General features: G+C 56.0%; 1 protein-coding gene across 1 annotated transcript; it reads right to left on the bottom strand.

Annotated features, from left to right (window-relative positions):
• Positions 1–4,687: 4,687 nt before the first annotated feature.
• On the bottom strand, positions 4,688–15,870 carry LOC118642166 (interleukin-9 receptor-like). Its single transcript, XM_036279765.1, is given in 12 exon segments — positions 4,688–5,418; positions 6,944–7,028; positions 8,397–8,502; positions 8,967–9,168; positions 9,655–9,800; positions 10,282–10,460; positions 10,579–10,690; positions 11,010–11,078; positions 11,081–11,110; positions 14,601–14,678; positions 14,842–14,906; positions 15,866–15,870. Coding segments are annotated over 12 exon segments (1,569 nt in total). The 3' UTR covers positions 4,688–4,926.
• Between the last annotated feature and the right edge of the window lie 2,000 nt (positions 15,871–17,870).

Here is a 17,870-nt window from a genome sequence, read left to right as displayed (position 1 = left end):
ACTAGCTCAGGTGATTTTGAGAGGATGTTTATTAAAGCTGGGGACAGTGAAACAAGGAAGGGCTTAAGGTAGAAGCAGCAACAGGAGAGAGCAGAAAAGTCAGAGATGGAGCCTTGGGGCCAGGGGGTTAGCCCAGCTCAAGCTGCCACTGCCCGCTGCTCCCCTGGTTGCGAGTCTCATGGGGACCCTTAGAAAAAGAGCAGGATACAAGGCGTGAGTGTGCTCTAGCGAGAACGCTCCACATGTCCTTTGTCATGAGGCTTTTTATCTTTCTTTGGCCTGGCAATCCTAGGGGAGGTCTCAGGGGAGGGTCTTAGCAGAATATTCATTAGCTTTTCAGGTGTGTCCTTTAATATGTTGATTCATCAAAATACGCCTATAAAGGGTCAGGGGTTGTTTTCTGGTTAGTTTCTTTTTCTTTTTTTTATCTTTATTGTTGAGAGTATTACAGATGTCTCTTTTTTTCCCTGCATTGCCCCCCTCCACCCTGCCCCAGCCCTTTACCACCCTATTGTCTGTGTCCATGGGCAACGCATATATGCATATAAGTTCTTTGGTTAAACACTTCCTGCCCCACCCTCTGTACTCCCTTTCCCTCTGAGGTGTTGCAGCCTGTTTCATGTTTTCATGCCTCTGGTTCTATTTTATTCATGAGTTTATTTTGTTCATTAGAGTTTACATATAAGTGAGATCATGTAATATTTGTCTTTCTCTGACTGGCTTATTTCACTTAGCATAATAGTCTCCAGGTCCCTCCATGCTGTCTCAACAGGCAATAGATCCTTCTTTTTTACAGCTGCATAGTATTCCATTTTGTAAATATACCACAACTTTTTTTATCTACTCATCTACTGATGGACACTCAAGCTGTTTTCAGATCTTAGCTATTGTATATAACCCTGCTATAAACATATGGTTGCATATATTCTTTCTGGTTGGTGTTTCGGGATTCTTAGGATATATTCCTCGAAGTGGGAGCACAGAGTCAAACAGCAATTACATTTTTAATTTTTTGAGGAAACATCATACTGTTTTCCATAGTGGCTGCACCAGTCTGCATTCCCACCAGCAGTGTACTAGAGTCCCCTTTTCTCCACACCCTCGCCAGCACTTGTTGTTTGATGATTTGTTGATGGCAGCCATTCTGGCAGGTGTGAGGTGGTACCTCATAGTCATTTTAATTTGCATCTCTCTGACGATTAGTTATGATGAGCATTTTTTATATGTCTCTTGGCCATTTGTATGTCCTCTTTGGAGAAGTGTTTATTCCGATCCTCTGCCCATTTTTAATTGGATTGTATGTCTTCCTTTTGTTGAGTTGTATGAGTACTTTATATATACTGAAAATTAACCCCTTATCTGATGTATCATTGGCAAATATGTTCTCCCATTCAGTGGGTTTCTTTTCATTTTGATGTTGGTTTCTTTTGCCATGCAGAAGCTTTTTAGTTTGATGTAGTCCCACTTGTTTATTTTTCCTTTGTTTCTCTTGCCTTAGACAATGTATCTGTGAAAATTCTGCTGCGTGTAATGTCTGGTTAGTTTCATTTTTACAGAACTTCATCAAGAAAACCATCGAAGAAGGAGCAGGACCCAGGTTATTCTGTCCCGGGATGGTCTGGAATGTGCAAAGCATTTGCTCCTTAGTGTCCTTGGTTAGGGAAGATAAAACCTTGTGATTCATTAGCCAGCTGTAAATTGCTCCAATTGTTTGGCCTTGTTTAATTATTTTGTCTCAATTTCCCTAATTTCACTTGTCGAGGAATTTCCCTAGCTTCTTGCTATCCTGCCACAATAGTGCAAAGGTGGAAACAATCCAATGTCATCAACAGATGAATGAATAAACAAATGTGGTATAACCATACAACAGAATATGACAGGGTGATGCAAAAGTAGGCTGACAGCCCGGCCAGGTGGCTCAGTGGTTGAGCGTCAAGCCATGCACCAAGAGGTCGCACACAGGTTTGATTCCTGGTCAGGGCACATGCCCAGGTTGTGGGCCCGATCCCCAGTGGGGGGCATGCAGGAGGTGGCCAATCGATGTTCTCTCTCATCGATGTTTCTATCTCTTTCTCCCTCTCCCTTCCTCTCTCTCTAAAATTCAATAAAAAATAAATACATTTTTTAAGTAGGTTTACAGTTGTGAATACAAAAAAGCCCGAGTTTATTCTTGTATTCTTACTTATTAATTATTGTAGTATTTTCCATACAAACAACTATAAACCTACTTTTCCCCATCCTGTATTCAGCCATAAAAAGAAGTGAGGTGCCAATACTTCAATGCGAGTAAACCTCGAAAACATTACACTAAGGCAAAGATGTTGACCACAGAGCATCACATGTATAATTCCATTCCTGTGCAACATCCCAAATAGGGCCCGAGGTAGCTCAGAGAGTGCCAGTGGTCAGGGTGGGGTGGAAGGGGAAGTGACCGCTTTGGGGCAGGGGATCTCCTTTTGGAGTGACAAAAATGCTTCAGAACTTGATAGAGGCGATGTTGTATTATGCATGTACTAAATGTCACTGTTTTGAACAGTTGGGTTTGCGTTATATGAATTGTATCTCCTTGAGAAACAAAGAATAAGGGAACCATCCATGGCTGTCCTCTTCCCTCGCTGCTCTCAGCCCATCACAGAGTCCAGGGGCCACGCTGTCCACTTGGCTCCTCAACCCCAAGCAGTGTCCGAATTCCCTTCCCAGGCCCCCTTCCCTCCGACTCCTTCACAGACGGCCCGCCATCGGCAACCCCCGCAGGGCTCACAGGTCTGGAACAGGCTCTGCTCTCCGAGGGCTGTCTCATCTCCATAAGGGGGATTCGTCTCATCTCCATAAGGGGGATTCGTGTTTTCTGAGCGCCACAGTGTGCTGGCATCTTGCTCAGGTGAACTCACAGCAACTCCATGAAGCCTTGTTGGTCCCAGCTACTAAGGGGCAGGTGTGCCTCACCTCCAATCAGTCAAACAGCCTCTCTGGACTGCAGGCCAACTCTCTACCCGCTGAGCCAAACCAGGCTGGGCAAAACTTTTTTTTTAATTGATTTTAGAGAGAGAGGAAGGGAGAGGGAGAGAGAAATAGAAACATGGATAAGAGAGAACGTCGACTGGCCGCCTCCTACATGCCCCCCACTGGGGATCGGGCCCACAACCTGGGCATGAGTCCTGGCCGGGAATCCAACCAGCGACCTCTTGGTGCGTGGGTCGATGCTCAACCGCTGAGCCACGCCGACCAGGCCAAACAGCCTCTAAATGGCTTCCACCCAAGTTCCAGCCCAGGGTCAGGTCTCCAGTGCTACCGAGAGAACATGGAGTCAAACGAACGCCGCCCCTGGCCACGGGTCCCAGCGGTGGGGGTCACTGTCCAATCATGCCGGTGGCCCAGGTCCCACGCGAAGCTGCCTGCAGCATGTGATGCTGTTATAAATACACCAGCCTGGGGCTCTCCAGGGGCTGGCTCCAGGAAGTGGATTCACAATGGTATTTTTATACGTGGTTAGAGCCCAGCCGAGGATGCCTGCGCCTCACTTCCGCCCACCCCGCTCTCGCTCTCTGGATATTAAAGATACATCTGGGGTCCTGTTTTGTCCCCGTTGACCAGGATCCGGCTCACTGAGGCTTCCCACAAAACCTCGGGGCTCCACAGGCACACAGAGGAGAGAGGGATGCCCGTCTGAGCCAGAAGGGGTCTTTTCCCTTGGGCTAGAGTGCTTCTCCTCTGCCCAGGCCACAGGGGACACTGGAGATATGTTCAGCACCCAGAGAGAGACAGGCTTCTATTTTATTCTACGTCTGAAACTTCAGCACCTCCATCCAGCTCCAGAAAAGTTTCATCCCAGCCCACCTGGCAGAGGATCCCAGCGGCAGCCCCAAGCCCAGCAGCCGGGTGGAGCGGGTCTTCCAGAGGCACCCGCTGAGAGGGACAGGGTGCCCTGGGAGGGGCACAGTGCCTGGAGCTGGCAGGGAGGTGGCTGTCGCTGACAGAGGCAGGGACACTGTTCCGGGTTGAATTGTGTTCCCCCAAAATTCTCAGTACCTGTGAATGTGGCCTCTTTAGGCAACCAAGTCAAGATGAAGCCACTGGGATCAGCCTGGTCCACTACGACTGTGTTGCTCTAAAAGGGGGATTTGGACGGACACACCCACGAGGAAAACACCCTGTGAGACTGGACCCATGCTGTCCCAAGCCGAGCCTCTGGCAGAGGCTGAGGGAGCTCTGAAATGCATCTTCCCTAGTGTCCTCATGGCCCTCTGACACCTAGACTTCAGGCTTCCAGGCTCCAGAACTATGATTCGGCCACAGGGCTCAGCCTCATGGGACCCATGACAGGGTGAGGACAAGGAGGGGCAGGAGTTGGCCTCAGCTGGAGCCACTGCTATTCCAAGAGTCCAGAAAGCCCAGGAAGGGTGAGACCCCCCACCCTCACCTCCGTCTGGCCCCCTCTCCCAGCATCAGCAGTTCGGAGCAGCGACTCTGTGCCTTTTCATCTCAGCAGGAGAGCCACCTCCGGAAGGCACTCAGCCTGGCCACCGCATCTCACCTGTGTCCACCGCGCCCAGGCTGGCCCTTTAAGGGGTGAGAGCAGAACCGGCTGTGGGAACAGCCTCCTCTCAGAGGAGCCTGGGATCCAGGAGAAAGCAGGGAGGGCGGGGGGGGGGGTGCTGGTTGGCAGGATGCTGAGTGCAGAGGCCCCTTCCCACGGGTGCTGTGGAGAGAGGAAGGAGGAGAGGCCTCCATCCAGACAGGGTGTCTGACTCCTGCACAAGTGGCCTGCTGCCCGAGGTCCAGTACCAGTCAAGGGTCAGCTCCAGAGACTTTAGTCCATTTTCCCCAGAGTGGACATGATGCAGCTGGCCAAGTCAAGGTTCTGGAACTTTCAGGACTGAGCCCACTGTCCGCTGAGGATAGGAGGGCAGAAAACGCCCAAGGTCCTCATGCAGCCTGTTCACCAGGGTCTCGCCTCTGACTGTGACTGGCTCCCACATAGTTATCTCCTTGCCTGGCCTCCAGGCTCTGCTGATCACAGAAAATGCCATAGACCAAGGCCTGGATGGGCCCAGAACTCTGTATGCTTCCCAGGAAAGGTGAGGGGTCGCACCCCCCATAGCAGCTCAGGGCACAGTAGTCACTGCTACTGCCCTCTGACTGCGGGGCCGCCGGCCTGCGGGGGCTCGCAGGGACCCACTCCTCTTGCGGCAGGTAGGCAGGCGGGGGCCCTGCCCACTCCAGGGCTGTTGGCAACACATCCGCTGGAAGTCCTGTGCCAGTACTCTCGTCCTCCAGGCCCACGAATGGCCAGGGGGCCACCAGGTCATAGGTAAGCAACGAAATGGCGTCCCGAACACTGGACTCCGAGGCTGCTTGTGCGGTACCAACACAGTCCTGGTTCAGCTGAACACCGGCTCTGTGGGTCCCGGTCCAGGTCTGGAACAGAGCATGGGGATCGGGCAGCATGTTCAGTAGTCACTCTGGAAGCAGCCTCCTCCTCCAGGAAGCTCTCCTGACACCCAGACCCAGAGGCCAAGCCACACCTGTGCCCGGAAGGTTCTGTGGTCCCCCCAAGCACCAGCCCAGCCTCAGCACGGGACCCCGAGTCCCTTCAGGCCCCTCACCTCTCTCCCAGCACAGGGCCTGGTGCTCACAGCCCCTGAACAGGCACAGAGGTGACAGGTGCGGGGACGGAGCAAACCTGTGACCCCTGCTCTGGCACTTGCAGCAGCTACAGCGCTCACCTGACCCACTCACCCTCGCACACACCGAGGACTGGAGGTGCCTGTGGGCCTGGAGCCTGTGGGTTCAGGCAGGCAGACCTGGACACTTTGTGGGGCCACAGGAGGCCCCCGCCTCCAAAAGAAAGCTGTTCCCTGGGCGGGACCAGGAGTCCCCACCAAATGCACCTCGCACACCACATCCTCCATCACTGCTGGGCTCCTTGGACACAGACTATGGCTCCAGGCCACCCCTCGACAGGCGTCACGGTTCCCCAGAGAAGGGGCTGGGTACCTGCGACCCAGGGACAATCAAAACCTTTGTCCCACTCAGCCTTTGTCCTCAGCACCTCCGGGATCGGGTCACATCCACTGCCTTGGGGAAAGGGGTGGACCCCACCAAGGACAAAGTGCTAGCTTTGAGCTTCAAATGATACTTTTGGACAATTTTGAAAACCAGGCTCCTGGCGAGAGAGAAAGGGCTGCGCAGGAGGGGAGGCCGCAGGAAGGGCGGCCAGGGGAGCCCGGGGGCGCTGCCTCCCGTCCTTGGGCCAAAGTGAGGGGCCGAGAGGGTGGAGACCAGAGACCCCGTGGGAGCCCCTCCTCCCGGCCCTCCTGCCAGGGCAGCAGGGAGCCGAAGGTCTGCTGGAGGGTCTGAGGCCGTGCTCTGCGTTGTTCTCTGCTTGCCTCCGTGGGAGCCCAGCGGCGTTCCACCAAGGGGGAAATGTACAGTCTCCTCGTCGGCCCAGGTGCCAGTGTGCTCCCCAGGTGACGGGAAGGGCCGGGCACTCCATGTGACTACCAGAGCAGCAGCCCGGGGACGAGTGAGGGCCCCCAGGACAGCTCAGGCGCTAGAGACCCTCCCCGCAGCCCGACAGACACCTCGGGAGAGGGAGCGAGGACCAGGCTGTAGCAGGTGCAGACAGCCCTGTATCGCGCCCCTTGAACTGACCATTTACCCCAAAGGGGCCGCTGCAAACCACAAGAGACGGATCATGTCATAAGAAGTTTCCATATTTCCCCATCAGCAGGGAATTAGAGACACCAGAACAAAAAGAAATGAGCAATAGAAAATAAAGCTAATTTTTTTTTTTTTTTTTTTGCCCATTTGAGACACAGTGTGTAAATTTAAACCCACTATATATACCAAAAAAGCTCAAAGCACTGAGGAGGCCCGGTGCTCACCCCAGCCCTCCCCAGAGCCCACATCCTGCGCGCCGACCTCGGCCGGTCCCCCGCACCTGGAAGTTCCCGCGGTGCGCGCTGTAGAGCGGCTGGAAGAAGGCCGCCGGCGTCGGCACGTGCTGGTGAAAGGTCCTCTTCACCCTGAGGCCGGGAGGCAGAGCCCACTCAGCAGGGACTCCTCCAGGAGCCAGGTCCCTGCAGGAACTTCGCTCCCTCCCGCCGGCAGGGGGCAGCTCCGCCGCACCCCGCCGGCCGCCTGCTCGCGCCCCTCCCTCATCTGTCCCAGGGAGAGACCCAACACCTGGCGCTCTGTGGCCTCCCTGGCTAATGACCCCATAGAACTGGTTTATACCAAGACATGCGTCCTTTACAGGGTGTTGTGATGGTGAGTTCAGGGGTGGGGGTAACCAGCTGTGACCTCCACCCACAGAGGAGCCAGCACCTCCAAGAACCCCAACTGTGTCATTAGCAGGCAGATGGCAACCCGCTTCCCTCCCGACTTCTCTCTGAGCACCAGGTCTACCTGCCCTGGGCCCACTGGCCCTCCCACAAGGACGTGGCACGGGGCTCCAACCCAATAGGTCCAAGTCACCTTTACCGACCTCCCCTGGGGCCTGGAGTCTCCAGTTCTCCCCTCAGGGTGACACCGGGAGTCACTGGTGTCTCCTCCCCTCAGTTTCTCTTCCTAAGACCCTGGCAGTTTTCTCCACTTTGCTCTGTTTTCACTTCTCCCTCCAGCTCAAGCCACACTGCCTCTCTCTGGACACCACCCCGGCCGCTCAGCGGATCCCCACCCCTGGACCTCAACAACCCCGTTTCAGAATATAAACCAGCTCACACCACACACTGGTGAGCATGCTTCGGAGCTGTCCCTCCAGGACTGGCCCAGCACCCTCCTTTCCCTTCTCGGCCCCGCCCATCGGCCCCGCCCAGCACCCCTCTTCCTCACCATTCACCCACCCCATTGCTCTCTTCATCCAACCTGTCGGCACCCAGCCAGGCTCCTGTGGACCCCGGTCCGCGACGAGGCCCTCGACCCTCCCTTATAACCTGACAGAGGTGATGGCTCATGTAAGGAGGGCCTGTGTCCATCTTGTTCTTGAGGCAGACCCCAGAACTGAGAATGGGGTCCTGTGCACACCAGGTGCCCCAAACTGTATTTTCACAGAATGTGTTAATGAGAGAGCAAACCACCAAGCACCTCTAGAGGCTGGAGACAAGGGCCTCAGGGGACTTGGCCTGGTGACTTTTGGATCCCTCCTCAGCAACTGCCCCACCCAGCCTGGCAACTTGGAAACTCCCCACTGGTCCAAGGCAGAGGCTTGAAAACCACACCCATCCAGGGCCGACAGTGGAGAGGGGCGGGGCACCGGCGGAGCAGGCCCTGGTTTGGCCCTCAGAGCCCCACCTACCACACACATTGGCATATACACACATCCACATGCACACAAATACACACACACACACAATAACACATTCCCAGCCACACACATGCCCTTGGTTACCGACCTGGGTGACAGCTTGAAGAGGAGGTAGGTCAGGCTGGTGAGCAGGAGAAAGATGAACACAGCAACAAGGGTGCTGTTGGGCTGCCTCAAAGTTGACATCTGGGGGTCTGAGAGCAGAAAGGGCCCAGAGCTGTGAGCAGCCTCGGCACCAGGATGTCCCTCCAAACCCCACGGCCAACACACCCCTGGCCTACGAGCCTTGGGGGGTGCAGCATGCCTGCTCAAGCGCCTGGGGTGCATCGTGCGCCCCTGGGCTTCACCATCTGCACTGCCGTCAGGGTGGGTGAACCTTCCCAGCACTTCTGAGCACAGGGCCGAGCAGCCCTCCCTGAGGCCTCGGGTGCAGCCTGGGCCAACTCACTCCCAGCCCTGGCCACTGACTTCCGGTGCCAGGGACCCCGTGCTGGGCAGGTGTTTGCTTCCTCCTCCCACCCCTCAGACCTCCAGGGCGGCGTGGTCATGGGGGCATGATGCCTCAGGGATGGGTCCCGGGAAGTAAAAGGCTGGGAGGGTGCAGCAAACAGGGGAGGAGATGCCCACGCAGACTCCCAGGGAGCAGCCTGGAGCCCACCTTGTCTGCGGGGGGAGGGGAAGCACACGGGCTGGCTCCACTCGCTCCAGTGGCCCTCATAGCGCTCCTCCTCCGCCATCTCGTCCTCCAGGGTGGCCATCTGGACACGCAGCCTGGCCTCATAGGTGGAATCAGGGTTCAGTTCCACAGCTTCAAGGATAAGCCAGGTCACCCCAATAATGTGATCCTTGTGCTGGGCCCACTGTGGGTTGAGGACAATTAGCAGTTGCTGAGGGTAAGACGGGGTCCATCAGCCCTTGAGAATATACACATGCAAACAGAGGCACGCTCACCACTCACACACACCATATACACATGGGCACACTTACACATGTGTGCAGGCACAGGTCCACAGGCACACGCCTAACCTACCTGCGTGCACACTCGCACACACACACACACACAAACAGGCTCACCACCCTCCCTACACACATATACATATGCACACTCTGTGAACACTCACATATGTAAACACACGTATTCATGCACACACAGTCAGGCACAGGCACACTCGCATACAGACATACCTGTGTGCACAAACACACGTGCATGCTTGTACACACATACTCCGGGCTCTGGTCACCTCCCCTTCTCATAAATTCAAGTCAACATCTCCACGTGTGGAATGAGGAGTGGCCCTGGGCTGCTGCTCTCCGGAGAGGCAGAGGCCCGCCAGCCCAAGCATTACCTCCCAAGCCTCTTCCTGCTTCTTGAAGGCCAGCTCATAGCTGAGCAGCGAAGCCAGTGGCTCCAGCACAGGATTGATGCCCCAGGTCAGGACGCAGGAGCCAGAGCTGACATTGCTCTGCAAGTCAGAGGGAGGGTCGAGCTTCACTGAAAAAGAACGAAGCCACAGAGAGCGTGTCTGCCAGCATGGCAGGCGGTCTGAAGGGTTCCTGGGGCCCCCCTGGGAGGCTGGTCCAAAGAAGCCCCAGGTGAGACAGGACAGCAGTGAGTTTTTCCAGCCCCTGCAGCCAGACCAGGTGACCCTCAAAGCTCTCCTTCCCTTTCCTTCATAAACTGCTGCTGTAGCCCCCCCCCCCATCTCACTGGCTCCTTCCTGCTGTGACTGAAGGGCATTTCAAGTGACTCAAGCTGCCCCCAGCTCCAACTTGGAGTCCTGTGTCTTTATTGTGCTTTAAAACCCAACCCCTCCAGCCACCGGGGCCTCCATCCTGGGCCCAGCCTCACCCCAGCCCTGGATCTCTCTCTTCAGGGACCCAGAGCCCCCACAGGCAGGGGCGTTACTGCAGGGCCCTGCTCCAAACCTGGCAGCCAAGATGTTTCCCACCAAGGCGCCCACCCCAGGCCTCACCATGTCTCCGGGGCAGGTACTGGGCATCCACCAAGCTGACTTGCTCCTTTCCAGAGATGTAATGGTGCAAAGTGACGCTGAAGTTGTCGGAAGGCTCGATGACCTCCTTGGGCGGCAGCACCACGGTGCACACGCTGGCCCGGAAGACACACCTGTGCCTGCTGCCCGGCTCGCTGTTCCTAGAAGGGGTGTGTGTCAGCACCAAGCAGCTGCTGCCCCAGCCGGCCCTGCTGCCGTCATGGGGACCCGTCCTTACCCCTGCCTTCTGCCCAGGGGGGCCTGGCCCCGCAGCCTCACCTGGTGAAGAGGAGCCAGGGGCTGGGGCCCTGGCCCAGCTCTGGGGCAGACCAGTGGCAGTCGATCCTGAGAATGTTGTTGGTGAGGCAGGTGAGGGTTCCAGCCCCTAGCCCTGGGAACAGTGACCATTGGGAGCCCACAGTGGCTGCTTCAGGTCAGGGCTGGGGGAGGGGGAGGACCTGGAAGCTGACACCTAACAGGGTAGTCGTCCCCAAGGAATGATAGAGGAGAATTCATCAAGGGCAGGGCTGGGAGCTACGGAAGGCGGAAGGTGTGGTGCATGGTGGGGCTGGAGTCCAGGCTGGTACCCGGGGAACAGGCCCCAGCACAGTTCGGTCCAAGCCCTCCCCGAGGAGTTTGACAGAGGACAGCCCTGCCCTGAAGCACTCCCACCCCCACCCCACACCTCACACAGTCCCTAGTGCACTCACCTCCTCCTTCCCCTGACACCAAGACTCCCAAGCCGACCCAGACGCAGACCAGGAGCCGGGTGCCCATCCCTCCGTCAAGGCCTCGCTCTCCAAGGTCCAACCTGCAAGGAATGGGGCTGCGGGGCTCTGTGGGAGGAGCACCCCAGGGGGTGCCGCCCTGAGACCCTCCCTGTGAGGAGTGCTCCCCAGCAGAGTGGGTCACCACCTACACTCGCAGTGTCTGGGAAAGAGGTTGGGCACCACTGTCTGAGCTGCACCAAAAACGACCGGGGCTCAGACGGATCAGCCGACCTGACAAAGTCCCGCAGCTACAGCAACAAGAGGGTCTCCTCGTGGGTTCTAGACTCGGAATCAGCTATGTGTCTGAGTCCGCCCAGCAGGCTCCTCTCTGGGGCCAGGGCCCAGGGCCCCCCTGAGCTCTGTGCTGGCCCACCTGAGCTGACCGTGTACCATACATTATCCACTGCAATTCCCACAAGCCTTGTGCGGTAGAAGGACTGCCCCTATTCACCAAGCTGGGAGCTGACCCCGAGGAGGGGACGTGCCTTGTCAAGGGCCACACGGCTAACTTCTGGCCTAGCCTCTCCCTCTGTCTCCCTCAGCACAGGCCTGTCCCAGTGTTCTGCTGCAGGACAGGTCGGAGGGTGGCGGTGGGTGTCCATGCAACAGAAGGCATTTCCTAAACTCTGTCTCTCACACCCCTGGCCAGAGGTGCTAGCCCAAGCCCCAGGACCCCCAGGACCCCCAGAGATCAGCGGAGACCAGGAGCTGGGTGTTAGGAGGTCCCTGGGTGCCCTGCAGGAAAGCTGCTGACGCCCTATCACCCCATTTGCAGCTCCAGATGGGCAAACTGATAGCTCCTGAGCAGGAAGCAGGGTCAGCCTGGTTACGTAAGCCTGATGGGTGATAAGGACACGAAGAAGATGCAGACATACACACAGACCTCAGCACACACTCTTTAGGCATCAGATACCACTCCAGCCCCGCCCCATGTCCCAGCAGACAAGCTTATGAACCCACAGGACAGACCCTGCTAAGATCAGGAAGACCTCACCCTTCCCTAGAATGAAGCGTCACCTGGCACCGCAAGCCACAGCCGAGTCCTGCAGCAGCTGCTGGATGGAGCCGGGGAGCAGCCCGACCACAGCGCACTCTCAGGCGTGTGAAGCCGGGATCGGAGTGAGCGCCGGCCTGCGGCAGCCCAGGCCCCGGGTGGAGGAACACATGCTCTGTGCTGACTCAGGCCAGCCCAGCCACAGGCCGACCCAGGAGCAGGGGGCTCAAGGGCATGTTGTGGGGTGGCCCCGAGCTCAGCAGGCCCCAGGGGCAGGACCGCCCTTGGGGAGCAGTGAAGAGTTGGGCCGAGAACACCTCTGGCTATACCTAGAGAGCTGGGTGGGGTGGGGCCACCACCGCCCCTACAGATGAGGAAACTGAGGCCCAGAGAAACCAGGAACTTGCCCAGTGCTTGGCACCTGCCACCTGTGTTCTTAGCTCCCACACAAGCCTGCGAGCCACCTGGCTCCCCCAGGGTATCACTGGCCTCTGTTCGCGGGGCTCCTCAGGCAAGAGGAGGGATGGGCCGCCCCATCCCTGACAACAGGCCCTGGGCCAGGGTGCACAGAGCCCCGCCTGCACGCTCTGGGTCCCCAGGAGGCACTGGGATGACACCAGGGAGGCCTGATTGCAGCTCAGACAAGTCTCGGGGTGGCTGTGAGGGCAGCAGAGGCCGGCGTCCGCTCCCTTGGAGAGAGCTGCCCCCTAACACTCTAGTCATGCAGGGGAGCCCGGCTGGCACCGCTACCCTCACTGCACCGCCCCCGGGGAACCCCATCTCCTCTATAGCCTCCGGGTCAAGGTCAGCTTGCCGGCCATGGTCCCCTGGCCCATCCCAAAGTCGTGGCTGCCTTGCAGCTGGCTCCCTGCCTCAGGACCCGCAGACACTACCAGACCAGGGGCAGGTCTCCAGACAGACTCGGACCCTCACCTCCCTGGCCCTCACACCCTGAGCACTCACCTGACACCGGGTGGGATTCCAGGCCAGAGCAGGCAGGCCTGTCCTGGGGGCTGGCGGGGCACTGCGGGGTCCTGTGCCTTCCCGCACGCCCTCCAGAGTGGGCTGCACACCAGGCACTGCGTCCCCTGACTGCCCCTTTTACAGAGTCTACTTTATATTTTTCGTGGGGAGGGAGTGATATTGCCCGTTACTCTCCCCGCCCACCCGAGGAGCCGGCAGGCACAGAGGGGGTGGGACGGAGGTGCGCATTGAATGGGCACATGGTACCTCCTGTCCCCTCTGCCTGGGAGGAGGAGTACATTTGGACCCTGGCTCCTCAGAAACAGCTGGAACCTCAGGGACATGGGGACTATGCTAGGAAATGGGGCCAAAAATGGGAGCAGAAGCCTACTCCCCGTGGGTCACCCCAGCACCAACGACCCGATGCTGCTGGACGCTGTGCTTCCTCTGGGGGTGCACAGCGGGTGGGGAAGGATGGGGAGCAGGGACCAAGGCAGCTGGGTGAGTCCAGAGAGGGGCAGAGAGGACTGGAGGAACAGGAGGGTAGCCGCAAGGAGCACTTCCCACCGCCTACAGTGAGCAGGAGGGGCTGTTCCCGGGGTGGGGGCACACGTCTGGGAAACAGGGACACACGGGCTGGAGCTGTGGGAGCGATAAGGCCTGCACCCCGAGGGGCCTTGAGCAGGTGGACAAGGGCACACACGGAGGGACGGACTCAGGGCAGGGGAGGGAGAGGGCTGAGATGGACATCAGAGAGGGACAGCAGAGCCCAGGGAGCCCACTTGGGTCCCGGGGTGGGGGGTCTGCTCTACAACACAGCCCTGAGCTCCCCAAATTACCTCCCAGCCTCCTCACACGGTCCCCTCTGCCTGGCTTCCCTCCCCACAGCATGCCTCTCCCTGAGGACCCCCATCTGTCTCCCCAGCCAGACACAGCAGGAGCAGGGAGGCAGGGGGTAGCTAGGGTAAGGGCTAGAATAAGGGTGTTGCCCCAGTTCTCTTTGGGGGCTTGGAGGTTAAACAGGGAGACATAACACCCCTCCTCTGCCAGCACCCTTCTCCAGCCTCCCTGCATCAGGCTCCTCCAGGGCCAGGCCATCTGGTTTATGTTGTGCCCCCTGCACCCATCCTAAGTGCTTAAGAAATGCATCCTGAGACCCCTGCAGAAGCTGCCCTTGCTTCTAGGCAGTGCTAACGCCTTGAGCACCTGAGAAGGGCGCTCTGGGACGTTACCTGAGCAGGAACCCTCTCCTGCCCTTCCTCTGCTTAGCTGAACTGGCCCTCCTTCTGGGGTCCACCCTCACCGGCTGCCCCACCCACAGCTCCCAGGGGTATCCCCAGACACCCACTTCCTCTTCTGCCCTAAAGCCCCCAAAGGCATGGGGATTTGGAGAAACTACCAACCCCAGCGCCTGGACCTCATCTCCAATGTGGTGTCCCCTCTGGGACCATCTGGCCCTAGAATGCCCACTGGCACTCACTGGTCCCCCCAAAGGTCAGCTTGTCATCAAGGAAGCAAAGCCTCTTCCATAAGTAGAAACCACCTGACAACATGCATTCCCTCGGGGGACTCACCGCTCTCAGGCCTGGAAGTGCTGGTCCGCCATCCCGCGGTCAGCGCTGCGCTCTGCTGTCTCTGGGAGGTGCCCGGCCCTGGGCACCAGAGGAGGTCACACTAGGGTGGTGCTCCCAGACACCCCACTTCCAGGGCTCACCCACAGTGCTTCCTGGGCCAGGGAAGGCGGCTGCCTGGCCCGCTCTGCCTCCCAAGTTCACACCGACGTGAGTGGTGAGGACGATCCAGTTTCAGACTCACCTTCCCAGGCGCAGCCTCGGGTCCCACGGCCAGGAAGGCCCCTGTGCACGGCAAAGCCCCTCAGCCTGATTCAGGAGATAAGTGCACCAACCGGTGACGTCAGCCCGCAGGGCAGGCTGACACAGGCCGCCCACATCTAAAACCACCAGCCAGCCAGCCAGCGAGTGCAGAGCAGCAGCTGTCCCAGCAGGGTGGAGAGGTGACAGTCAGCACTCGCCGTGAACCTGGGAATCACGAGGTGGGGCAACTCTCATTCCCGTGATAGGGCAGATGCCAAAGGTGGACCCTGGCCACTAATCCACGACGGGAGGATGAGCGTGTGCTGTATCCCTCCCAAGGAACACCACTGCGACACACTAAAGTAGTCCCAGGAGCGAGACCGTGGCCAGGACAGGGCAGCAGGCCTCCTCCCCTTCTAGGCGCTTCTGAGACCAGAGGCGCGACTCTCTCCAGCTGTGGTAGTCTGGGAGCAATGGGGATGGAGAGGGCGCTAAACATAAGATAATGCAGTGTCAGGTAAAGACAAACAGTGCAGAAGGAAACAGAAAAATCGGAGGTGCCTTTGATCTCAGCCTAAGGGAGCCCCTGTGAGAAGGTAGGCACAAGTCCCTCAAGACATTTCTAAACTCAAATGCACTTTTTTTTTTTTTAATCCTCTCCCGAGGATATTTTTCCTTTTATCTTTAGACAGAGTGAGAAGGGGAAAGAGAGAGAGAGAAAGAAACATCGATGTGAGAGGGACACATCAATTGGTTGCCTCCCGCACACCCCCGACCAGGGCCAGGACCGAACTGCAACCGAGGTACGTGCCCTTGGCCGGAACTGAACCTGTGACTCATTGGTCCGCAGGGCCGACGCTCTGAGCGCTGAGCCCAACCGGCCAGGGCTCAAATCAATGTTTTATAATAATAAACAATTAAACACATCAATGTTTTTTTAAAAATTGATAGATACTGCCAAATGGCCCTTTAAATATGTACCAACTTCTACTCCCACCAGAAGTGTGAGAAAGCCTGTAACCCACACCATCAGTACACATTATCAGTCTTTTTAACCTTTGCCAATCTGATAAGCAAAGATACTTCAATGTTTTTTTCTGCACTTGGTTATTAGTGAAGATAAGCATCTTTTCATATACTTACTGGCTGTCTTTTCTTTTCAGTACCAAATAGGTCACACTCAGTGTGTGCATGTGGCTGCATTTCTCCGTGAGAGTGGCTGGGTGCACGTGTGTGCGCACATGTGTGTTCTGTGCATCAGGGTGTCCTGGGCAAGGCTTGGATGCTTCAGAGCTGCCGCGCTCTGCCGTCTGAGGACACAGGACCCACAGATAGAAGCAATCAAAGGCTCAAGCTCAGGAAATACCTTACAAATGACCAGGGACATAATCACACTTCTTTCTAATATTTACATTTCTTTTTTTATTTGTATTTATTGATTTTTAGAGAGAGAAGAAGGGAGAGAGAGAGAATTTGTTGTTCCACTTATTTATACACTCATTGGTTGATTTGTTGTTGTTTTTTAATATATATGTTTTGTTTTTGTTTTTGTTTTTTATCCTCACCCAAGGACTTTTTTTTTTTTTTTTTTTTTTTTTTTTTTGCATTTATCTTCAGATAGAGCCGGAAGGAGAGAGGGAGGAAGAGTGAGAGAGAGAAACATCGATGTGAGAGAGACACATAGAGTGGCTGCCACCCACACAACCCCAACCGGGGCTAGGGGCAAAATGCAACCGAGGTACATGCCCCTAGCCGGAACCGAACCCGGGCCTCTCCGGTCCACAGGCCAACGCTTTAACCACTGAGCCAAATTGGCCAGGGCTAATATATATGTTTTTATTGATTTTTTTAGAGAGAGATGAAGGAAGAGAGAGATGGAAACATTGATGTGAGAAACATCAATTGCTTCCTCCTGCTCGCCCCCTAATGGGGATGGAGCCCAAAACCAGAGCATGTGCCATGACCAGGAATCAAACCGGGACCTCTCAGTCCATGGGATGACGTTCAATCCACTGAGCCACACCAGCCAACATTGGTTGATTCTTGTATGTGCCCTGACTGCAGATCGAATCCACAGCCTTGGCGTATTGGGATGACACTCTAACCAACTGAGCTACCCGGCCAGGACACTAATATTTAAATCTCAGTCAGCTTGGCCCCCATCTTACCTATTACACAGACATACTTTTATACTCACTGGAGCCATCCCTTCACTAGTATCTTTATCAAGAGAGCTTCCTTCTCTCTCTTGGGGTCTCCTTCCCACCTGGCTGAAGGTAGAATTTACTAACTTAAAACCAGCAGGCCCCCCCACCTACACCATGATCCCACAAGTGGAGATCACAAAGGCTAGAAAGGGAGGAAATCATGGGAGAAAAAATCCAGAGAAGAGACCCCCAGATTTTACATCTAAACTCTACCAAAATCTCTGGACGATCCCTGAACTACATGTGTACAGGCCAACTCCAAGCAGCTGAGCAAAGGTCAAACAACCTGAACAGAGATTTTAGCTGCTGCCCACATCAGAGACACAGAGCTTATAGTCTGTTTAAAAAGAAAAAAAAAACTCTTCAGAGAAATATAACAGAATACATACTCTCTACAATGGATATCATTCACAATTTCCAAATAAATAAAAAATTATTAAATATATGACGAAACAGAACTGTGACCCATACAAGAGAAATGACAAACGATGGACAGATTCCCAAGACTAAGTTGTTAGAACTAGCACAGGTTTTAAAGCAACTACTCTATCCTCAAAGATATATTAAAAAAAAAAAAAATGCCCCTAATGTATGAACAGGAAATCTCAGAGAAATAGAAACAGAAAAAAATAGCCAAAAGAAAAGGGAAAAATACAGTATCTTAAAGAAAAGGCGCCCTGGCCAGTTTGGCTCCGTGGTTAGAGCATCGGCCTGCGGACCAGAGAGTCCCAGGTTCGGTTCCCGCTAAGGGCACGTGCCTCGGTTGCAGTTTGTCCCCGGCCCTGGTTGGTCGTGCGGGTGGCAGCCACTCGATGTGTCTTTC

This window comes from Molossus molossus, unplaced genomic scaffold (assembly GCF_014108415.1).
Source record: "Molossus molossus isolate mMolMol1 unplaced genomic scaffold, mMolMol1.p scaffold_m16_p_3, whole genome shotgun sequence".
Taxonomy (NCBI): Eukaryota; Metazoa; Chordata; class Mammalia; order Chiroptera; family Molossidae; genus Molossus; species Molossus molossus.
The sequence above is the reverse complement of the archived record's forward strand: the minus strand, read 5'-3'. Positions and strand labels throughout refer to the sequence as shown.